Source organism: Salmo salar, chromosome ssa02 (assembly GCF_905237065.1).
Source record: "Salmo salar chromosome ssa02, Ssal_v3.1, whole genome shotgun sequence".
NCBI lineage: Eukaryota > Metazoa > Chordata > Actinopteri > Salmoniformes > Salmonidae > Salmo > Salmo salar.
In genome coordinates this window covers 5039944-5065000 of record NC_059443.1, presented here as the reverse complement: position 1 = coordinate 5065000, position 25057 = coordinate 5039944, and the positions used below count along the sequence as shown (strand labels likewise).

The 25057-nt window shown below is 46.5% G+C and overlaps 1 protein-coding gene across 1 annotated transcript in view; it reads left to right on the top strand.

Annotated features, from left to right (window-relative positions):
- Positions 1 to 21757, top strand: part of LOC106573021 (transcription initiation factor TFIID subunit 2) — a 42801-nt gene extending 21044 nt beyond the window's left edge. Inside the window, 13 exon segments of the mRNA XM_045696653.1 lie at positions 1815 to 1916; positions 2302 to 2452; positions 4719 to 4859; positions 5084 to 5194; positions 5396 to 5589; positions 6546 to 6685; positions 12191 to 12260; positions 13684 to 13793; positions 16454 to 16686; positions 16890 to 17072; positions 19598 to 19700; positions 19868 to 19926; positions 19928 to 21757. Coding sequence (XP_045552609.1) covers positions 1815 to 1916; positions 2302 to 2452; positions 4719 to 4859; positions 5084 to 5194; positions 5396 to 5589; positions 6546 to 6685; positions 12191 to 12260; positions 13684 to 13793; positions 16454 to 16686; positions 16890 to 17072; positions 19598 to 19700; positions 19868 to 19926; positions 19928 to 20143 — 1813 coding nt within the window. The 3' untranslated portion in view covers positions 20144 to 21757.
- The last annotated feature ends 3300 nt before the right edge of the window (positions 21758 to 25057 follow it).

Genomic DNA, 25057 nt, shown 5'->3' with positions numbered 1-25057 from the left:
GAGAGCAGCGCTGATACATACTACAGAGCTGGGGAGAGCAGCGCTGATACATACTACAGAGCTGGGGAGAGCAGCGCTGATACATACTACAGAGATGGGGAGAGCAGCGCTGATGCATACTACAGAGCTAGGGAGAGCAGCGCTGATACTACAGAGCTAGGGAGAGCAGCGCTGATACATACTACAGAGCTGGGGAGAGCAGCGCTGATACATACTACAGAGCTGGGGAGAGCAGCGCTGATACATACTACAGAGCTGGGGAGAGCAGCGCTGATACATACTACAGAGCTGGGGAGAGCAGCGCTGATACATACTACAGAGATGGGGAGAGCAGCGCTGATGCATACTACAGAGCTGGGGAGAGCAGCGCTGATGCATACTACAGAGCTGGGGAGAGCAGCGCTGATGCATACTACAAAGCTGGGGAGAGCAGCGCTGATGCATACTACAGAGCTGGGGAGAGCAGCGCTGATGCATACTACAGAGCTGGGGAGAGCAGCGCTGATGCATACTACAGAGCTGGGGAGAGCAGCGCTGATACATACTACAGAGCTGGGGAGAGCAGCGCTGATGCATACTACAGAGCTGGGGAGAGCAGCGCTGATGCATACTACAGAGCTGGGGAGAGCAGCGCTGATGCATACTACAGAGCTGGGGAGAGCAGCGCTGATACATACTACAGAGATAGGGAGAGCAGCACTGATACATACTACAGAGCTGGGGAGAGCAGCACTGATACATACTACAGAGCTGGGGAGAGCAGCACTGATACATACTACAGAGCTGGGGAGAGCAGCACTGATACATACTACAGAGATGGGGAGAGCAGCACTGATACATACTACAGAGCTGGGGAGAGCAGCACTGATACATACTACAGAGCTGGGGAGAGCAGCACTGATACATACTACAGAGCTGGGGAGAGCAGCACTGATACATACTACAGGGCTGGGGAGAGCTGCACTGATACTACAGAGCTGGGGAGAGCAGCTATAGCTGTTACCGAGCAGTGAGAAACTAACCAACAACCCAGCAGGCAGTTACAACTGTCTGCAACCCTCCTGCCAAGTCTTGGGCACCTTTAACATCACTCTAGCCAGGCAGGCCTCCAACAACCCCTCTGGTGTTGTGTCGTCTGCCTGCTTCTCTCTCCACTGTTTAAACAGCGGCAGGTGTTGGCTTCAGTCAATCACTTCTGTTTGGTTTAGATTTGGTCCATCCTACCCTCAGAGGAAACCGCAGGCTGTAACTTAATTTCAGGTCTATATCCTACCCTCAGTAGTTTACGTCCTAGCCTCAGTAGTTTACGTCCTACCCTCAGTAGTTTACGTCCTAGCCTCAGTAGTTTACGTCCTAGCCTCAGTAGTTTACGTCCTACCCTCAGTAGTTTACGTCCTACCCTCAGTAGTTTACGTCCTAGCCTCAGTAGTTTACGTCCTAGCCTCAGTAGTTTACGTCCTAGCCTCAGTAGTTTACGTCCTAGCCTCAGTAGTTTACGTCCTGCCCTCAGTAGTTTACGTCCTACCCTCAGTAGTTTACGTCCTAGCCTCAGTAGTTTACGTCCTAGCCTCAGTAGTTTACGTCCTAGCCTCATAGCCTCAGTAGTTTACGTCCTAGCCTCAGTAGTTTACGTCCTAGCCTCAGTAGTTTACGTCCTAGCCTCAGAGGGAATAAAGGATCTCGCCATTAAAATAATCAACATACTTTCAGTCAAATCAGTTGAATTCAGACAAGCCACCCTCCTTAACAGACAAGTGTTCCGTTCGTTCCGTTCCACAAAGAATCTAAAACAACCAACTCTGTTTCTCACGCAGTGCGGATTCTCCTTTGCTGTGGATCCGGATCGATCCAGACATGTCTATCCTGCGTAAGGTGGAGTTTGAGCAGGCAGACTTCATGTGGCAGTACCAGCTCAGGTACAGGACTCTTCACCTTTTGCTTTTATTAACTGGCCGTTGCATGGATTTGTTTCTTCATGTATTCTTGAGCACAAGTTAAAAAAGACTATCCTTATTTACAAACATGACAAAGATGACTACAGATCACGCCACAGAGCCGTGACCACAGATCACGCCACAGAGCCGTGACCACAGATCACGCCACAGAGCCGTGACCACAGATCACGCCACAGAGCCGTGACCACAGATCACGCCACAGAGCCGTGACCACAGATCACGCCACAGAGCAATGATTGCACAAGCTATAGATCTGACATTTCAACATGAAGTTCAATGCGAACTAGAAAAGGTGTGTTTGCTTGTCCTGGAAGTATTCTTCATGGTTCAGAACTATCTTCCTCAGGTACGAACGGGACGTAGTGGCCCAGGAGGAGTCTATTTTAGCCCTGGAGAAGTTCCCCACGCCGGCCTCCCGTCTGGCCCTCACTGACATCCTAGAACAGGACCAGTGTTTCTACAAGGTCCGCCAGGGGGCCTGCTTCTGCCTCGCCAAGGTAAGAAGTACACTTCACCCACCCATCCATCTTTATCCCTCCATTGATTCATTAACCATGGTAGGGTTTTAGTGTGATGAATCCAGAGTTGAGCACATCATTCCTTTATTCTAAGTCAAGGGGACTGCTGTGCCATTAGGCCACTAACCTTCCTAGTCTTCGTTCTTCTTTTAAAACCTAATTCCACAACCCCTGTAGAACGTTATCCTCCTATATCTGATTGATTTCCTCCATTTATAATATTTTCATCTGAACCCATATTTCCTTAAAATCAAAAATGGATGTGGAGTTCCATCAGGTTTCATTGGCTTCCAGAATTGAATTTAGCTAGTTGATGGTCTTTCAGACCACAGGATGTTAACGGGTAACCCTGATAGCCTTGGCAGGCCGGTGATAGGCTGTCTTTGTTGAAAGAGTGGGAGCCGGCAGGAAAGGCTTAAGGCAAGTCCAAGCAGAGTCCACACCCACACTTAGATACACACACTCACATATACACACACCCGTCCACCCCAGGGCCTTGTGTTTACCTTGCCCTCAGCTCTGTCCTTCTCTCTAATATCCTGCTGAGAGAGAGCAGGGAGACCCTCAGCTCTGTTCTTCTCTCTAATATCCTGCTGAGAGAGAGCAGGTAGACCCTCAGCTCTGTTCTTCTCTCTAATATCCTGCTGAGAGAGAGCAGGGAGACCCTCAGCTCTGTCCTTCTCTCTAATATCCTGCTGAGAGAGAGCAGGGAGACCCTCAGCTCTGTCCTTCTCTAATATCCTGCTGAGAGAGAGCAGGGAGACCCTCAGCTCTGTCCTTCTCTAATATCCTGCTGAGAGAGAGCAGGTAGACCCTCAGCTCTGTTCTTCTCTAATATCCTGCTGAGAGAGAGCAGGGAGACCCTCAGCTCTGTCCTTCTCTAATATCCTGCTGAGAGAGCAGGTAGACCCTCAGCTCTGTCCTTCTCTAATATCCTGCTGAGAGAGAGCAGGGAGACCCTCAGCTCTGTCCTTCTCTCTAATATCCTGCTGAGAGAGAGCAGGTAGACCCTCAGCTCTGTCCTTCTCTAATATCCTGCTGAGAGAGAGCAGGTAGACCCTCAGCTCTGTCCTTCTCTAATATCCTGCTGAGAGAGAGCAGGGAGACCTTCAGCTCTGACCTTCTCTAATATCCTGCTGAGAGAGAGCAGGTAGACCCTCAGCTCTGTCCTTCTCTAATATCCTGCTGAGAGAGAGCAGATAGACCCTCAGCTCTGTTCTTCTCTAATATCCTGCTGAGAGAGAGCAAGGAGACCCTCAGCTCTGTCCTTCTCTAATATCCTGCTGAGAGAGAGCAGGTAGACCCTCAGCTCTGTCCTTCTCTAATATCCTGCTGAGAGAGAGCAGGTAGACCCTCAGCTCTTTTCTTCTCTCTAATATCCTGCTGAGAGAGAGCAGGTAGACCCTCAGCTCTGTCCTTCTCTAATATCCTGCTGAGAGAGAGCAGGTAGACCCTCAGCTCTGTCCTTCTCTAATATCCTGCTGAGAGAGAGCAGGGAGACCCTCAGCTCTGTCCTTCTCTAATATCCTGCTGAGAGAGAGCAGGTAGACCCTCAGCTCTGTTCTTCTCTAATATCCTGCTGAGAGAGAGCAGGGAGACCCTCAGCTCTGTTCTTCTCTAATATCCTGCTGAGAGAGAGCAGGGAGACCCTCAGCTCTGTCCTTCTCTAATATCCTGCTGAGAGAGAGCAGGGAGACCCTCAGCTCTGTCCTTCTCTAATATCCTGCTGAGAGAGAGCAGGGAGACCCTCAGCTCTGTCCTTCTCTCTAATATCCTGCTGAGAGAGAGCAGGGAGACCCTCAGCTCTGTCCTTCTCTAATATCCTGCTGAGAGAGAGCAGGTAGACCCTCAGCTCTGTCCTTCTCTAATATCCTGCTGAGAGAGAGCAGGGAGACCCTCAGCTCTGTCCTTCTCTAATATCCTGCTGAGAGAGAGCAGGGAGACCCTCAGCTCTGTCCTTCTCTAATATCCTGCTGAGAGAGAGCAGGAGACCCTCAGCTCTGTCCTTCTCTCTCAGCTTGAATAGAGAAGAACATTGTCTAGGAAACCTTCAGAGTGTCATGTGTCATCCTAGTTAGATTACTAGCTAATACGTCTATTATTTAGTGTCTTCTGTGTCTAGATAGTGAAACTCCACTCTTCTGTGAAGTGCCTGTTCACCAGGATAGCTAGCTGTCACACATCAGCTCAAATAGAAGAGGAGGAGGAAGCTGTATCACGTATTTCCTGTTTTTAATATTCATAGATAGCCAACTCCATGATGAGCACCTGGACCGGTCCTCCAGCCATGAAGTCTCTGTTCACCAGGATGTTCTGCTGTAAGAGCTGTCCAAACATCGTCAAGACCAACACCTTCATCAGCTTCCAGAGCTACTTCCTACAGAAGGTATTTAACGTAGATCACGAGACTGTCTGTTTGTTAAATATCTTATCAGTCATGGGATACGTGTTACACACTGTAGAGGTTTTTACTTCGTCACAGAACCTAAACCTTTAGGAAACAATGGCGGACAAAATCTGAATTCGTTTCCTTGTAAATTGCAAGAAATGTGTAATACAGTGGTCCAGTATTTTGGCGTGTGTAATGAGCTGTGTTTGATCTATACCTAGACCATGCCTGTAGCCATGGCTCAGCTCAGAGACATCCAGAACCTCTGTCCCAAAGACGTCCTCAACTTCATCCTGGACCTCATCAAGTACAACGACAACAGGAAGAACAAGGTGAGATGGGGTTTGTTCTGTTGTGACCAATGAATAGAAGGGGACAGGGTGAAGGAGATGAACCGTTCAGAGAGTGTTGGACCAGGGATCGCCATCGTTGGTAATCCTGTATGGTGTTCTGGAGTTGGCTGTGCTGACCACTGGGCCAGACTGACCCGGCACTAATGGCTTTAATGTTGTTGTCTTTCTCTTTTCCCCTAGTTCTCTGACAACTACTACCGTGCCGAGCTGATTGATGCCCTCACCAACTCCCTGACCCCGGCCATCAGCATCAGTAACGAGGTGCGCACCGTGGACAACCTCAACGGAGACGTACGCCTCATCCTGGAGGAGATCACACGGTCTCTTAACATGGAGAAACTACTGCCCAGCTACCGCAACACCATCACTGTCAGGTAGAGATAATCACTATATAAACTAAACATCCTGGAGGAGATCATCACTACTGTCCAGCTACCACAACACCATCACTGTCAGGTAGAGATAATCACTACTATAGATACCACTATACATTATACTATATAAACTAAACATCCTGGAGGAGATCATCACTACTGTCCAGCTACCACAACACCATCACTGTCAGGTAGAGATAATCACTACCATAGATACCCACTATACATTATACTATATAAACTAAACATCCTGGAGGAGATCATCACTACTGTCCAGCTACCACAACACCATCACTGTCAGGTAGAGATAATCACTACCATAGATACCCACTATACATTATACTATATAAACTAAACATAAATGGTGGTTGTAAATGGTGGTTTTTAGTGGTGGTACCTGTGGGTGGTGGTAAATGGTGGTGGTAAATGGTGGTGGTAAATGATGGTGGTGAATGTGGGTGGTAAGTGGTGGTAAGTGGTGGTGGTAAATGGTGGTGGTGGTAAATGCGGGTGCTTGATGTCAGTGTTTTGATTGTCCGCTTTTAGTGGCTGGTTTTACATTGTGTTGATCGATAAACGATTGACCAAATAGTGGTTGACCTAAAGTGTCATTGTTGAACTGGCTGGTGTGGAAGCTTTTTGGCCCTTGTACCCTCTCCCCAAATATTGCCAAACACGTCCCGTACAGGAAGCTAGTTGAGTGCCAGGGTAAACTTTCCCACCTGCATGATCTTATCAATCAAAATGCCTTCAAGGCACAATCTGCAACTTTGATTTCCAGTTGTAGAACTCCAAATCTTTTTAACCCTAAAGGGTATTGGTGCGTTAGAAATCAGGAACTATGATTAGGCTTATAGCTGAGTGACCCCTCTCTCGCCTCCATTTCTCTCGCTCTCTCGCTCTCGCTCTCGCTCGCTCTCTCCTCCATCCCCCCTCTCTTTCTTCCCTCTCTCCAGTTGTCTCAGAGCTATCCGGATGCTTCAGAAGAATGGTCATATTCCCAGTGACCCCTCTCTGTTTAAATCCTATGCAGAATATGGACACTTTGTGGATGTGCGTGTCGCAGCACTGGAAGCTGTGGTGGACTACACAAGAGGTATACATCAAACTAGTAGTAGTGAAGTTGGTAGGACACACCCTATTCCCTATGTAGTGCACTACATTTAGCCAGATCAACATAGGGTTAGAATTAGTCCCATAGGGCTCTAACCAGAAGTAGTGCACTTGACTACAGAGCATTCAGAAAGTATTCAGACCCCTTGACTTTTCCCACATTTTTTACGTTACAGCCTTATTCTGAAATGGATTAAATTGTTTTCTTTTCTCATCAATCTACACACAATATCCCATAATGACAAACCAAAAACAGGTTCTTGGTCACCTCCAGATCTGTGCCTCGACACAAGCCTGTCTCGGAGCTCTACGGACAATTCCTTCCACCTCATGGCTTGGTTTTTGCTCTGACATGCACTGCCAACTGTAGGACCTTTATATAGACAGGTGTGTGCCTTTCCAAATCATGTCCAATCAATTGAATTTACCACAGGTGGACTCCAATCAAGTTGTAGAAACATCAAGGATGATCAATGGAAACAGGATGCACCTGAGCTCAATTTTGAGTTTATAGCAAAGGGTCTGAATACTTGCAATAATGTTTCAAAAACTTTATTTGCTTTGTCATTATGAGGTACTGTGTGTAGACTGAGGAAAAACATGTATTTAATCCATTTTAGAATAAGGCTGTAACGTAACAAAATGTGGAAAGGAATACTTTCCGAATGCACTCTACAAGGAGACTAGCGTGCCATTTCAGACACGGCCTAGTTCTCTGGGGTGAACACCTTGACCCTAAATATCCCTCCATCCAGACTGTCACCAGTCAGTCTGTTTTAATCTCTGGGGTGAACACCTTGACCCTAAATATCCCTCCATCCAGACTGTCACCAGTCAGTCTGTTTTAATCTCTGGGGTGAACACCTTGACCCTAAATATCCCTCCATCCAGACTGTCACCAGTCAGTCTGTTTTAATCTCTGGGGTGAACACCTTGACCCTAAATATCCCTCCATCCAGACTGTCACCAGTCAGTCTGTTTTAATCTCTGGGGTGAACACCTTGACCCTAAATATCCCTCCATCCAGACTGTCACCAGTCAGTCTGTTTTAATCTCTGGGGTGAACACCTTGACCCTAAATATCCCTCCATCCAGACTGTCACCAGTCAGTCTGTTTTAATCTCTGGGGTGAACACCTTGACCCTAAATATCCCTCCATCCAGACTGTCACCAGTCAGTCTGTTTTAATCTCTGGGGTGAACACCTTGACCCTAAATATCCCTCCATCCAGACTGTCACCAGTCAGTCTGTTTTAATCTCTGGGGTGAACACCTTGACCCTAAATATCCCTCCATCCAGACTGTCACCAGTCAGTCTGTTTTAATCTCTGGGGTGAACACCTTGACCCTAAATATCCCTCCATCCAGACTGTCACCAGTCAGTCTGTTTTAATCTCTGGGGTGAACACCTTGACCCTAAATATCCCTCCATCCAGACTGTCACCAGTCAGTCTGTTTTAATCTCTGGGGTGAACACCTTGACCCTAAATATCCCTCCATCCAGACTGTCACCAGTCAGTCTGTTTTAATCTCTGGGGTGAACACCTTGACCCTAAATATCTCTCCATCCAGACTGTCACCAGTCAGTCTGTTTTAATCTCTGGGGTGAACACCTTGACCCTAAATATCCCTCCATCCAGACTGTCACCAGTCAGTCTGTTTTAATCTCTGGGGTGAACACCTTGACCCTAAATATCCCTCCATCCAGACTGTCACCAGTCAGTCTGTTTTAATCTCTGGGGTGAACACCTTGACCCTAAATATCCCTCCATCCAGACTGTCACCAGTCAGTCTGTTTTAATCTCTGGGGTGAACACCTTGACCCTAAATATCCCTCCATCCAGACTGTCACCAGTCAGTCTGTTTTAATCTCTGGGGTGAACACCTTGACCCTAAATATCCCTCCATCCAGACTGTCACCAGTCAGTCTGTTTTAATCTCTGGGGTGAACACCTTGACCCTAAATATCCCTCCATCCAGACTGTCACCAGTCAGTCTGTTTTAATCTCTGGGGTGAACACCTTGACCCTAAATATCCCTCCATCCAGACTGTCACCAGTCAGTCTGTTTTAATCTCTGGGGTGAACACCTTGACCCTAAATATCCCTCCATCCAGACTGTCACCAGTCAGTCTGTTTTAATCTCTGGGGTGAACACCTTGACCCTAAATATCTCTCCATCCAGACTGTCACCAGTCAGTCTGTTTTAATCTCTGGGGTGAACACCTTGACCCTAAATATCCCTCCATCCAGACTGTCACCAGTCAGTCTGTTTTAATCTCTGGGGTGAACACCTTGACCCTAAATATCCCTCCATCCAGACTGTCACCAGTCAGTCTGTTTTAATCTCTGGGGTGAACACCTTGACCCTAAATATCTCTCCATCCAGACTGTCACCAGTCAGTCTGTTTTAATCTCTGGGGTGAACACCTTGACCCTAAATATCCCTCCATCCAGACTGTCACCAGTCAGTCTGTTTTAATCTCTGGGGTGAACACCTTGACCCTAAATATCCCTCCATCCAGACTGTCACCAGTCAGTCTGTTTTAATCTCTGGGGTGAACACCTTGACCCTAAATATCTCTCCATCCAGACTGTCACCAGTCAGTCTGTTTTAATCTCTGGGGTGAACACCTTGACCCTAAATATCCCTCCATCCAGACTGTCACCAGTCAGTCTGTTTTAATCTCTGGGGTGAACACCTTGACCCTAAATATCCCTCCATCCAGACTGAATGGCATCTTTCTCAGTCGTCAGTCTGTTTCACTCTGTGGGCTGTAGCTACTAGCTAGAGAGACAGCATCTCACCTGTAGAAGCAACATGCACACACACACACACACACACACACACACACACACACACACACACACACACACACACACACACTCCCTGCTATAAACCTCATAATAAACTGTGTGGTTCCAGCCCTGAATGCTGATTGGCTGACAGCCGTGGTATATCAGAGGTATACCCGTATACCACGGGTAGGACAAAAACATGTATTTACTGCGCTAATTACATTAGTAACCAGTTTATAATAGCAATAAGACACCTCTGGGGTTTGTGTTGTATGGCCTATACACCACGGCTAAGGGCTGTATCCAGGCACTCCGCGATGCGTCGTGCATAAGAAAAACCCTTAGCCGTGGTATTGGCCATATACCACAAACCACAAAGGTGTCTTACTGCTTAATGAATCAACCTCCCAGTCCATGCTGTCCTCAGATAAGGCTCTGGACAGAAGTAGTGCACTAAAGTAATGCCATTTTGGACACATCCTGGGGTTTAACCCTAAATGTTCATCTCCCTCCATCCAGACAGTTTCACTCCGTCTACCGAGAGAGTAGAGAGTTCCTGTTATAGTAGTAACATCACACTGACTCCTACCCAGAGAGTATCCCTTCTTGTTATAGTAGTAACATCACACTGACTCCTACCCAGAGAGTATCCCTTCTTGTTATAGTAGTAACATCACACTGACTCCTACCTAGAGTATCCCTTCTTGTTATAGTAGTAACATCACACTGACTCCTACCCAGAGAGTATCCCTTCTTGTTATAGTAGTAACATCACACTGACTCCTACCCAGAGAGTATCCCTTCTTGTTATAGTAGTAACATCACACTGACTCCTACCCAGAGAGTATCCCTTCTTGTTATAGTAGTAACATCACACTGACTCCTACCTAGAGAGTATCCCTTCTTGTTATTGTAGTAACATCACACTGACTCCTACCTAGAGAGTATCCCTTCTTGTTATAGTAGTAACATCACACTGACTCCTACCCAGAGAGTATCCCTTCTTGTTATAGTAGTAACATCACACTGACTCCTACCCAGAGAGTATCCCTTCTTGTTATAGTAGTAACATCACACTGACTCCTATCTAGAGAGTATCCCTTCTTGTTATAGTAGTAACATCACACTGACTCCTACCCAGAGAGTATCCCTTCTTGTTATAGTAGTAACATCACACTGACTCCTACCCAGAGAGTATCCCTTCTTGTTATAGTAGTAACATCACACTGACTCCTATCTAGAGAGTATCCCTTCTTGTTATAGTAGTAACATCACACTGACTCCTACCCAGAGAGTATCCCTTCTTGTTATAGTAGTAACATCACACTGACTCCTACCCAGAGAGTATCCCTTCTTGTTATAGTAGTAACATCACACTGACTCCTACCTAGAGAGTATCCCTTCTTGTTATAGTAGTAACATCACACTGACTCCTATCTAGAGAGTATCCCTTCTTGTTATAGTAGTAACATCACACTGACTCCTATCTAGAGAGTATCCCTTCTTGTTATAGTAGTAACATCACACTGACTCCTACCCAGAGAGTATCCCTTCTTGTTATAGTAGTAACATCACACTGACTCCTACCCAGAGAGTATCCCTTCTTGTTATAGTAGTAACATCACACTGACTCCTACCCAGAGAGTATCCCTTCTTGTTATAGTAGTAACATCACACTGACTCCTACCCAGAGAGTATCCCTTCTTGTTATAGTAGTAACATCACACTGACTCCTATCTAGAGAGTATCCCTTCTTGTTATAGTAGTAACATCACACTGACTCCTACCCAGAGAGTATCCCTTCTTGTTATAGTAGTAACATCACACTGACTCCTACCCAGAGAGTATCCCTTCTTGTTATAGTAGTAACATCACACTGACTCCTACCCAGAGAGTATCCCTTCTTGTTATAGTAGTAACATCACACTGACTCCTACCCAGAGAGTATCCCTTCTTGTTATAGTAGTAACATCACACTGACTCCTACCCAGAGAGTATCCCTTCTTGTTATAGTAGTAACATCACACTGACTCCTATCTAGAGAGTATCCCTTCTTGTTATAGTAGTAACATCACACTGACTCCTACCCAGAGAGTATCCCTTCTTGTTATAGTAGTAACATCACACTGACTCCTACCCAGAGAGTATCCCTTCTTGTTATAGTAGTAACATCACACTGACTCCTACCCAGAGAGTATCCCTTCTTGTTATAGTAGTAACATCACACTGACTCCTACCCAGAGAGTATCCCTTCTTGTTATAGTAGTAACATCACACTGACTCCTACCCAGAGAGTATCCCTTCTTGTTATAGTAGTAACATCACACTGACTCCTACCCAAAGAGTATCCCTTCTTGTTATAGTAGTAACATCACACTGACTCCTACCTAGAGAGTATCCCTTCTTGTTATAGTAGTAACATCACACTGACTCCTACCTAGAGAGTATCCCTTCTTGTTATAGTAGTAACATCACACTGACTCCTACCCAGAGAGTATCCCTTCTTGTTATAGTAGTAACATCACACTGACTCCTACCTAGAGAGTATCCCTTTCCAACACGCTCTGACTCCCACACACAATCCCTGCTGATGATGAATTATGTTTATAAATCTCACAGCCCTGCCTGCCTACCTGGCTGTCAGGACAGAGGTGTGTGTGTGGTCTGTTTTAACATGCTGTTTATTGCTAGTTGACAGGAGCTCCGTGGAACTGCAGTGGCTGCTCAACATGGTCCAGAATGATCCGGCTCATTACATCAGGTACTGTGTGTGTGTGGGTGTGTGTGTGTGTGTGTGTGTGTGTGTGTGTGTGTGTGTGTGTGGGGGTTGGCTGCCTAATACATAAAGATGCATCATCGTGTATTTATCTGGCTTCAAAATATGGGGACATTTTGTCTTAAGGCAGCAAGACAACAGGGTAGTTATTTATTTAGTGCTGTGTAAAAACAAGGACTGTTACAGTGAATTTATCAACTGATTAACTCATTTAGACCTGTAGTCTGAGGAAATGTATTGATGATACTTAATGCTCGGCCGTTTGAATCTAAATATATTCATCCTGATTGTTTCCCTTATTAGTGGATATTTTCCATGTCCCAGGAAAGGTGTTATGTGATGGTTTGTCCCAGGAAAGGTGTTATGTGATGGTTTGTCAGGGAAAGGTGTTATGTGACGGTTTGTCAGGGAAAGGTGTTATGTGACGGTTTGTCCCAGGAAAGGTGTAATGTGACGGTCTGTCCCAGGAAAGGTGTTATGTGACGGTCTGTCCCAGGAAAGGTGTTATGTGACGGTTTGTCCCAGGAAAGGTGTTATGTGATGGTTTGTCCCAGGAAAGGTGTTATGTGATGGTTTGTCCCTGGAAAGGTGTTATGTGATGGTTTGTCCCAGGAAAGGTGTTATGTGATGGTTTGTCCCAGGAAAGGTGTTATGTGATGGTTTGTCAGGGAAAGGTGTTATGTGACGGTTTGTCCCAGGAAAGGTGTTATGTGACGGTCTGTCCCAGGAAAGGTGTTATGTGACGGTTTGTCCCAGGAAAGGTGTTATGTGACGGTTTGTCCCATGTAAGGTGTTATGTGACGGTTTGTCCCAGGAAAGGTGTTATGTGATGGTTTGTCCCAGGAAAGGTGTTATGTGATGGTTTGTCCCAGGAAAGGTGTTATGTGACGGTTTGTCCCAGGAAAGGTGTTATGTGACGGTTTGTCCCAGGAAAGGTGTTATGTGATGGTTTGTCCCAGGAAAGGTGTTATGTGACGGTTTGTCCAAGGAAAGGTGTTATGTGACGGTTTGTCCCAGGAAAGGTGTTATGTGACGGTTTGTCCCAGGAAAGGTGTTATGTGACGGTTTGTCCCAGGAAAGGTGTTATGTGACGGTTTGTCCCAGGAAAGGTGTTATGTGATGGTTTGTCCCAGGAAAGGTGTTATGTGACGGTGTGTCCCAGGAAAGGTGTTATGTGATGGTTTGTCCCAGGAAAGGTGTTATGTGATGGTGTGTCCCAGGAAAGGTGTTATGTGATGGTGTGTCCCAGGAAAGGTGTTATGTGATGGTTTGTCCCAGGAAATGTGTTATGTGATGGTTTGTCAGGGAAAGGTGTTATGTGATGGTTTGTCAGGGAAAGGTGTTATGTGATGGTCTGTGGCTGTGAAGTAACAGGATGTTAACCTTTACTTTCTCTCTGTTCGTTCAGACACAAGATTTTAAGCATGCTGGGTAAAAACCCTCCCTTCACCAAAGCAGCCGAGTCTCCTCTCTGCAACGAGGCTCTGGTCGACCAGCTGTGGAAACTCATGAACTCAGGTGAGACCTTAGTACATCTTAAATGGCACCCTATTCCCTATATAGTGCACCACTGTTGACCAGAGCCCTATTGGACCCTATTCCCTATATAGTGCACCACTGTTGACCAGAGCCCTATTGGACCCTATTCCCTATGTAGTGCACTATGTTTGACCAGAGCCCACATAAAGCTTGTTGGGCTCTGGATCAAAAGGAGTGTACTATGTAGCAAATAGGGTGCCATTTAAGATCAGACATAACTAATCAAACCTGATGAGATGCAGTACAGACAGAGACCCCCAGGCCTGGCTAGTCAAACCCCCAACCTGGGGCTGGTGTGATATCCACTCAGGCCTGGCTAGTCAAACCCCACCTGGGGCTGGTGTGATATCCACTCAGGCCTGGCTAGTCAAACCCCCAACCTGGGGCTGGTGTGATATCCACTCAGGCCTGGCTAGTCAAACCCCCAACCTGGGGCTGGTGTGATATCCACTCAGGCCTGGCTAGTCAAACCCCCAACCTGGGGCTGGTGTGATATCCTCTCAGGCCTGGCTAGTCAAACCCCCAACCTGGGGCTGGTGTGATATCCACTCAGGCCTGGCTAGTCAAACCCCCAACCTGGGGCTGGTGTGATATCCACTCAGACCTGGCTAGTCAAACCCCCAACCTGGAGTGATATCCAGCCAGAGACGGAGTTAGTGCCAGAGACAGTTACTGCTCACAAATCAAATCCATGTGTGTAATTAGCTAACCTCAACAGTCATTTATCAATGTTTGTGATGGTAAGAGTTGCACAACTGTCTAATTTGATGTTTGCACTTTAACCTCATAGTCTCGTAGTCATTGTATCATTTCAAATCCAAAGTGCTGGAATACAGAGCTAAAACCAGAATATGTGTCACTGTCCCAATACTTTTGGACGTCCCTGTATTACATTATGTCCATGGTCCTAACTTCAACTGTCAGTCTGACCCATTATTACATTACAATAACAAACTATGAGCAAATGTTCAGCATCACATTACATGGACATCCCCCAGCAGGCTTATATAAACCTTGTTTCAAAAGATGCCAAACGTTGTGAAATGTCTTTTCAAAGAGAGAGACGTTTTCTCTTAACAGTCGTAAAACATCTGTTTCTCTCCCAGGGAAGAGAAGGATCACGTTTTATCATGTTTCTAGGTTTGTCCATGTCTTGAGGGTATAGGGACCTGCTGGGACGGGCCTCAATAGGGTTGTGTCCCAAATGGCATCCAATCTCCAAATATATAGTGTGCTACTTGTGACCAGGCCTCTGTGTAGTGCAGTATACAGAGAATGGGGTGTATTTTGGGATGTAGACCATGTCTTGGGGGGGGGGGCTCCTGGCTACAGTTCTAATGAGGTCAAACACAGCTGAGAGCCTCGGAGAACACTAACCTGCTCAAACACGGTCTGTCAGGAGGGGCCTGGAAACGCAGAGCTGGTGGGTGTTGTCTCAGACAGACAGACAGACAGTGTGGCCAATGGACTTATGTGTTGTTGCATCAAACCAGTTAGAGCTGTAAACTGCGCTCTTCCCAACAGAAATCTGTTATTTGAAAGACTTCCGTAACGTTTGGAAGAATAAGCACCTTTTTGAAACAAGGTGGATATTTTACTGGACTGCTGGGGGGTTGTAGATGTGTTCTGTTATTGTAGTGTACTATTTCATATGTTTTGAATGTACTTCTATGCTCTGAGGTTGGTTGTGACTGTTGGCAGTGGAACGTCGTTCTCGTTGCCAACCCAGTTTATGACTCGCAGTAATAAACTGTTGATAATCTGCCGTTTGTGTTATTATTCCCAGCACCATAACGTCAGTGATTACATTCACACCACTGTTATTATCACCTGGCTTGGAAAACAACTGAGGATCTGTTATGTTCAATTTAAACCAGTTAATACCAGTTAATCTCTATTTTATCAGATGTTATGTACATGATAACACAAACTATGACTGGAAACTGAATAAGCTACTGTAGTTTTGTGCATAATGTGCATTTCTAGTTTTCTCAAAGCTTTTCTAAGACAAAATAAGACCCTATTCCTAAACCGCTTCCTGGGTTTTTATGGATTTAACTTGACACGGTATCAGTGATTCCATTCATACCAATGGATTTAACTTGACATGGTATCAGTGATTCCATTCATACCAATGGATTTAACTTGACACGGTATCAGTGATTCCATTCATACCAATGGATTTAACTTGACATGGTATCAGTGATTCCATTCATACCAATGGATTTAACTTGACATGGTATCAGTGATTCCATTCATACCAATGGATTTAACTTGACACGGTATCAGTGATTCCATTCATACCAATGGTATTACTATCATTGGCTTGGGTTAGAAAACAATAGTGAAACTTTACAATGATCTGAACATTACTTTTGTCCAGCTGTAAAGTTGAATGTGTAAAGTTGAATGAAGCTGTAAAGTTGAATGAAGCTGAATGAAGCTGTAAAGTTGAATGTGTAAAGTTGAATGAAGCTGTAAAGTTGAATGTGTAAAGTTGAATGAAGCTGAATGAAGCTGTAAAGTTGAATGTGTAAAGTTGAATCAAGCTGTAAAGTTGAATGTGTAAAGTTGAATGAAGCTGAATGAAGCTGTAAAGTTGAATGTGTTCAGACCCTGCCATGTCACTGTTCCCCCAGGTACGTCTCATGACTGGCGTTTACGGTGTGACGCGGTGAATCTGTACTACACTCTGTTTGGTCTGACTCGTCCCTCCTGCCTGCCCCTGCCCGAGCTGGGCCTGGTACTCAACCTCAAGGAGAAGAAGGCTGTCCTCAACCCCACTATCAAGCCTGAACAGGGACCAGACACCACAGAGATGACTGGCAACACCATGGGCGTTCATATCCCTGTCATGGGCTTCACTAGCAGTGTAACAAGAAAAAAGAAATACTCATGATTTAACCTTTTTAATATAATAATATATTTTAGTGGGGACTTGGGCCTTCTTATCTTATTAAATCTTCACCTAAAATCTTTTCCGTCAACCTCATCTGAGTTTTGTTATAGCATAATTTCCCTTTCTCCCCCTCCATCTCTTCCCTCTGTCCCTCTCTCTCCCCCTCCCCTCTCTAGCTGGATGAGGGCCTGATCACCATGGAGACAGTGTCCAGCGTGTCTATGTCCAGTGGTGTGGCCCCGCCCCCTCAGGGTCTGAAGAGGAAGTTGGACAGTGTAGTTGGTCCGCTGGGCTCGTCCCCACCGGAGCCAGGCCAGGTACTGCAGGAAGAGGACACCAGTAAAAAATTCAAGATCAGAGTAAGGATCTCGAGCGCCGTGGGGAGACGCTTTTACTTGTCTGGGCTTTCACTACAGGCTTTACCCAATAATGTGTGTGTGTGTGTCCATGTGTTAGTATGTGTGTGTGAACCATTTCAGGCTCCCCTGAGGACTGAAGCAGCGCCACTGTGGACTCTGTGTCTGGATTAATCTACCTCTTTCCTTTAAACTGATACAGTCGGAACTGGCGCAGTCAACAGTCCAACTGGCGCGGTCTACAGTCGGGACTGGCGCGGTCGACGGTCGGGACTGGCGCGGTCGACGGTCGGGACTGGCGCGGTCGACGGTCGGGACTGGCGCGGTCCCATTGCTGATCGTATTTGACTTGACGTGAATCACTGTGATTGCTCAATCTTGTGATGGTGTTGAATGATGATGATGTTTCAGTTCAACACCGTGGAGGAAGATCAGATCAGATGGTTATGACTGATGATGATGATGATGTTTCAGTTCAACTCCATGGAGGAAGATCAGATCAGATGGTTATGACTGATGATGATGATGATGTTTCAGTTCAACACCATGGAGGAAGATCAGATCAGATGGTTATGACTGATGATGATGATGATGTTTCAGTTCAACACCGTGGAGGAAGATGAGATCAGATGGTTATGACTGATGATGATGATGATGTTTCAGTTCAACACCATGGAGGAAGATCAGATCAGATGGTTATGACTGATGATGATGATGATGTTTCAGTTCAACACCATGGAGGAAGATCAGATCAGATGGTTATGACTGATGATGATGATGATGTTTCAGTTCAACACCATGGAGGAAGATCAGATCAGATGGTTATGACTGATGATGATGATGATTCAGTTCAACACCATGGAGGAAGATCAGATCAGATGGTTATGACTGATGATGATGATGATTCAGTTCAACACCATGGAGGAAGATCAGATCAGATGGTTATGACTGATGATGATGATGATGTTTCAGTTCAACACCATGGAGGAAGATCAGATCAGATGGTTATGACTGATGATGATGATGATTCAGTTCAACACCATGGAGGAAGATCAGATCAGATGGTTATGACTGATGATGATGATGATGTTTCAGTTCAACACCATGGAGGAAGATCAGATCAGATGGTTATGACTGATGATGATGATGATTCAGTTCAACACCATGGAGGAAGATCAGATCAGATGGTTATGACTGATGATGATGATGATGTTTCAGTTCAACACCGTGGAGGAAGATCAGATCAGATGGTTATGACTAGATGATGATGATGATGATGTTTCAGTTCAACACCGTGGAGGAAGATCAGATCAGATGGTTATGACTGATGATGATGATGATGTTTCAGTTCAACACCATGGAGGAAGATCAGATCAGATGGTTATGACTGATGATGATGATGATGTTTCAGTTCAACACCATGGAGGAAGATCAGATCAGATGGTTATGACTGATGATGATGATGATGTTTCAGTTCAACACCATGGAGGAAGATCAGATCAGATGGTTATGACTGATGATGATGATGATGATGTTTCAGTTCAACACCGTGGAGGAAGATCAGATCAGATGGTTATGACTGATGATGATGATGATGTTTCAGTTCAACACCGTGGAGGAAGATCAGATCAGATGGTTATGACTGATTGATGATGATGATGATGTTTCAGTTCAACACCATGGAGGAAGATCAGATCAGATGGTTATGACGTGATGATGATGATGATGTTTCAGTTCAACACCGTGGAGGAAGATCAGATCAGATGGTTATGACTGATGATGATGATGATGTTTCAGTTCAACACCATGGAGGAAGATCAGATCAGATGGTTATGACTGATGATGATGATGATGTTTCAGTTCAACACCGTGGAGGAAGATCAGATCAGATGGTTATGACTGATGATGATGATGATGTTTCAGTTCAACACCGTGGAGGAAGATCAGATCAGATGGTTATGACTGATGATGATGATGATGATGTTTCAGTTCAACACCATGGAGGAAGATCAGATCAGATGGTTATGACATGATGATGATGATGATGTTTCAGTTCAACACCGTGGAGGAAGATCAGATCAGATGGTTATGACTGATGATGATGATGATGATGATGTTTCAGTTCAACACCGTGGAGGAAGATCAGATCAGATGGTTATGACTGATGATGATGATGATGATGTTTCAGTTCAACACCATGGAGGAAGATCAGATCAGATGGTTATGACGTGATGATGATGATGATGATGATGTTTCAGTTCAACACCGTGGAGGAAGATCAGATCAGATGGTTATGACTGATGATGATGATGATGTTGTTGTTTCAGTTCAACACCATGGAGGAAGATCAGATCAGATGGTTATGACTGATGATGATGATGATGTTTCAGTTCAACACCATGGAGGAAGATCAGATCAGATGGTTATGACTGATGATGATGATGATGATGATGTTTCAGTTCAACACCATGGAGGAAGATCAGATCAGATGGTTATGACTGATGATGATGATGATGTTGTTGTTTCAGTTCAACACCATGGAGGAAGATGAGATTGACATGGAGAGTCCCCATGACAGCCAGGCGTTCATCCACCACCACCTCAACATCCTGGAGAGGCCATCCACACCAGGTCAGCACCCCGTCAAACATCCTGCACTTATCATACTGCTTCACAACTGGGCTTCATTCATGCTTTGACAATCTAGTCCTTCTTTTGAAGAACTTGATGCACTTCTAGCTGATTGGTATTCAGTACATTAAATCTGTCTCTTCCTGTCTCCTCTCTCCCCTCGTCAGGTAAGGAACCTCCAGCCGTGGACCAGGCCGTCCTCTCCCTGCCTGTCACCCCCCTTACCTTCTTCCTTCAGCAAAGAGTCCACCTCTTCCTCCAAACACAGCGGTGACCACCACCATCACCACCACCACCACGAGCACAAGAAGAAGAAGAAGAAGAAGCACAAACATAAACACAAACACAAACATGAGAGTAAAGACAAGGAGAGGGACTCCCATGCCTTCAGTAACAGCCCTGCTAGTGGACGCTCCGTGAGGTCTCCATCCATGTCTGACTAGAACACAGCTCTGTCTCCTGGTTGGTCCTTCAGTAACAGCCCTGCTAGTGGACGCTCCGTGAGGTCTCCATCCATGTCTGACTAGAACACAGCTCTGTCTCCTGGTTGGTCCTTCAGTAACAGCCCTGCTAGTGGACGCTCCGTGAGGTCTCCATCCATGTCTGACTAGAACACAGCTCTGTCTCCTGGTTGGTCCTTCAGTAACAGCCCTGCTAGTGGACGCTCCGTGAGGTCTCCATCCATGTCTGACTAGAACACAGCTCTGTCTCCTGGTTGGTCCTTCAGTAACAGCCCTGCTAGTGGACGCTCCGTGAGGTCTCCATCCATGTCTGACTAGAACACAGCTCTGTCTCCTGGTTGGTCCTTCAGTAACAGCCCTGCTAGTGGACGCTCCGTGAGGTCTCCATCCATGTCTGACTAGAACACAGCGCTGCCGCCTGGTTGGTCCAGAGCTATGAAACACAATATTATCTGCAAGAGAGACTGAGCTGTGAAACATCACCCTCAAGACTAGACTCCAACTGTCAGTGGTTCAACTCCTCTGAATAGACCTTACTGGTTTGCTACATGTCAACTAGCCTGGAATCCATACTAAATATGTTTCACTGTTTAAATCGGAGCTATGTTTAGTTTGGATTTGGAAAGTGGAGCCATATTCAGTGTGGATTCCCGGCTGGCCTTGCAGTCAATGTGGGGGGGGGAGTGTAGCCTAACCGACATTCTGTGACGTCTTCATTAACCACACTGAGAGGCAGACCTGTGGGCCTCTCCAGAAGGGAGCCCTTTGGTTTTAAAAGCATCCCAGTCTCCAATCACCTTAACCACACTCAGACACACCCACCACACACACACTTCTGGCTGTGCCTGTCTGTCTCCTACCATCATCAACAACATGTTCAGTTAGTGGCTGTCCTCACAAGTCTTTCCCTGTGTTTTATTATGTTGCCCTGGACACAGGGAATTACAGGTTTACTTTAACCCTGCAATTAAACTAAGAGGGGAAATTACACTCTCATTCAGAGATCCGATCAATTCAAAGGTGGTAGAATCAAGAATGAGATGTTTCTAAACGTTTAGGATGTAGAATTTATAGCAAAATAAAAATTATAATATAAATAATTAGGCTGACCTGCAGTAGACCATGACTGTTTGCGTTCTAAACCGCACCCTATTCGTTATATAGTACACTCCGTTTGACCAGGGCCCATACGGCTCTGGTGAAAAGTAGTGCATTTTATTGGGAATAGGGTGCCATTTTGGATGTAGCATGACTAATAGCCTAATTGCTGCCCTGTATGACATGACCATAGTGAAGAGTCATTGGGTTGTTCTATACCTGTTTCTACCCATGCATGTTTTAACTGTTTGTTTTTACTGTTAAGTCATTAGATTGTGTTCTCCTTGTCCCTCACCCAATCAGTAACTAGATTGTGGGTGGTCTCCTTGTCCCTGACCCAATCGGTAACTAGATTGTGTTCTCCTTGTCCCTGACCCAATCAGTAACTGTTCTTTATATTCATTATGTACTGTAGTTGTGTTGGAACCTTTTCTTCTAGGTAGGACAGGACTACATTATCATGAAGATGTTGGAAAATAAAGCTTCTGATGTCAAGAATGTGTGTTTTTATATCCTGGAACTTTTCTTCAATAACGCTCAATATATAATAGCAATTACGCTTTGAAATTTTGTATATGAAGAATGTAGTAACCAAGAGCATAACCTTTGAATAATTGCACCCACCACAAAAGGCAGATGGACATTTATCAGAGGAGAATGTAGATAGGATCTGGCTGTGTAGCTGTGGTCTTCAGTATCCTTGTTCTACCCTTACAACTTCCTCACTGCCGGCCCAGTAACAGCTTCCTCACTGCCGGCCCAGTGACAACTTCCTCACCGCCGGCCCAGTGACAACTTCCTCACTGCCGGCCCAGTGACAACTTCCTCACTGCCGGCCCAGTAACAGCTTCCTCACTGCCGGCCCAGTGACAACTTCCTCACTGCCGGCCCAGTGACAGCTTCCTCACTGCCGGCCCAGTGACAACTTCCTCACTGCCGGCCCAGTGACAACTTCCTCACTGCCGGCCCAGTGACAGCTTCCTCACTGCCGGCCCAGTGACAGCTTCCTCACTGCCGGCCCAGTGACGACTACCTCACTGCCGGCCCAGTGACGACTACCTCACTGGGCGACTACCTCACTGCCGGCCCAGTGACAACTTCCTCACTGCCGCCCAGTGACAACTTCCTCACTGCCGGCCCAGTGACAGCTTCCTCACTGCCGCCCAGTGACAGCTTCCTCACTGCCGGCCCAGTGACGACTACACACCGCCGCCCAGTCCAGGAGCACAAATACTGGACTACATAGCGCCCAGTGACAATCCTACTGCCGGCCCAGTGACAACTTCCTCACTGCCGGCCCAGTGACAGCTTCCTCACTGCCGGCCCAGTGACAGCTTCCTCACTGCCGGCCCAGTGACGCTACCTCACTGCCGGCCCAGTGACGACTACCTCACTGGGCGACTACCTCACCTGCCGGCCCAGTGACAACTTCCTCACTGCCGGCCCAGTGACAACTTCCTCACTGCCGGCCCAGTGACAGCTTCCTCACTGCCGGCCCAGTGACAGCTTCCTCACTGCCGGCCCAGTGACAGCTTCCTCACTGCCGGCCCAGTGACGACTTCCTCACTGCGGCGACCACCGCCGGCCCAGTGACGACTACCTCACTGCCGGCCCAGTGACGACTACCTCACTGCCGGCCCAGTGACGACTACCTCACTGCCGGCCCAGTGACGACTTCCTCACTGCCGGCCCAGTGACGACTTCCTCACTGCCGCCCAGTGACGACTTCCTCACTGCCGGCCCAGTGACGACTTCCTCACTGCCGGCCCAGTGACGACTTCTCACTGCCGGCCCAGTGACGACTTCTTCACTGCCGCCCAGTGACGACTTCTCACTGCCGCCCAGTGACGACTACCTCACTGCCGGCCCAGTGACGACTTCCTCACTGCCGCCCAGTGACGACTTCCTCACTGCCGCCCAGTGACGACTTCCTCACTGCCGGCCCAGTGACGACTACCTCACTGCCGGCCCAGTGACGACTTCCTCACTGCCGGCCCAGTGACGACTTCCTCACTGCCGGCCCAGTGACGACTTCTCACTGCCGGCCCAGTGACGACTTCCTCACTGCCGGCCCAGTGACATCTTTCAGTGCTCTGGTTCTTGACCTAATCTCCTCATGTCCCTATTGGTGAGTTTCTTGTCATGTTTGCTCCGTTTCCATTTGAACTCAGTAATCATATTGCCAGATTGAACATAATCTACTCTATGGAATGTTCCTATATCTGCAACAATATACATTTTTATATTTGTTTTATTGTTTCCCTCATCAAACCCTGGATGGCAAAACAATCATATGTATTGGCAACAAACCAATGGCGCTCCAGTCCACCACTGACTGCCTAATCCTGTGGTCTGTCCTGGAGGCAGAAAGCACCAGGGTTAGTTAGGGAAAAACTCAGTCCAGGGTTAGTTAGGGAAAAACTCAGTCCAGTGTTAGAACCAGGGTTAGTTAGGGAAAAACTCAGTCCAGTGTTAGAACCAGGGTTAGTTAGGGTATAACTCACTCCAGGGTTAGTTAGGGTATAACTCACCCAGGGTTAGTTAGGGTATAACTCACACCAGGGTTAGTTAGGGTATAACTCACTCCAGGGTTAGTTAGGGTATAACTCACACCAGGGTTAGTTAGGGTGTAACTCACTCCAGGGTTAGTTAGGGTGTAACTCACACAGGGTATAACTCACACCAGGGTTAGTCAGGGTATAACTCACACCAGGGTATAAATCACACCAGGGTTAGTTAGGGTATAACTCACACCAGGGTTGGTTAGGGTATAACTCACACCAGGGTTAGTTAGGGTGTAACTCACACCAGGGTTAGTTAGGGTATAACTCACTCCAGGGTTAGTTAGGGTGTAACTCACACCAGGGTTAGTTAGGGTGTAACTCACACCAGGGTTAGTTAGTGGTGTAACTCACACCAGGGTTAGTTAGGGTGTAACTCACACCAGGGTTAGTTAGGGTATAACTCACACCAGGGTATAACTCACACCAGGGTTAGTTAGGGTATAACTCACACCAGGGTATAATCACCCAGGGTTAGTTAGGGTATAACTCACACCAGGGTATAACTCACTCCAGGGTTAGTTAGGGTATAACTCACACCAGGGTTAAGGTATAACTCACACCAGGGTTAGTTAGGGTATAACTCACACCTTAAGGGTATAACTCACTCCAGGGTTAGTTAGGGTATAACTCACACCAGGGTAGGATAACTCACTCCAGGGTTAGTTAGGGTATAACTCACACCAGGGTTAGTTAGGGTATAACTCACACCAGGGTTAGTTAGGGTATAACTCACACCAGGGTTAGTTAGGGTATAACTCACACCAGGGTTAGTTAGGGTATAACTCACACCAGGGTTAGTTAGGGTATAACTCACACCAGGGTTAGTTAGGTATAACTCACACCAGGGTATAACTCACACCAGGGTTAGTTAGGGTATAACTCACACCGTTAGGGTATAACTCACTCCAGGGTTAGTTAGGGTATAACTCACTCCAGGGTATAACTCACTCCAGGGTTAGTTAGGGTATAACTCACTCCAGGGTTAGTTAGGGTGTAACTCACACCAGGGTTAGTTAGGGTATAACTCACTCCAGGGTTAGTTAGGGTATAACTCACACCAGGGTTATCAGGGTATAACTCACACCAGGGTTAGTTAGGGTATAACTCACACCAGGGTATAACTCACACCAGGGTTAGTTAGGGTATAACTCACACCAGGGTTAGTTAGGGTATAACTCACACCAGGGTTAGTTAGGGTATAACTCACACCAGGGTTAGTTAGGTATAACTCACA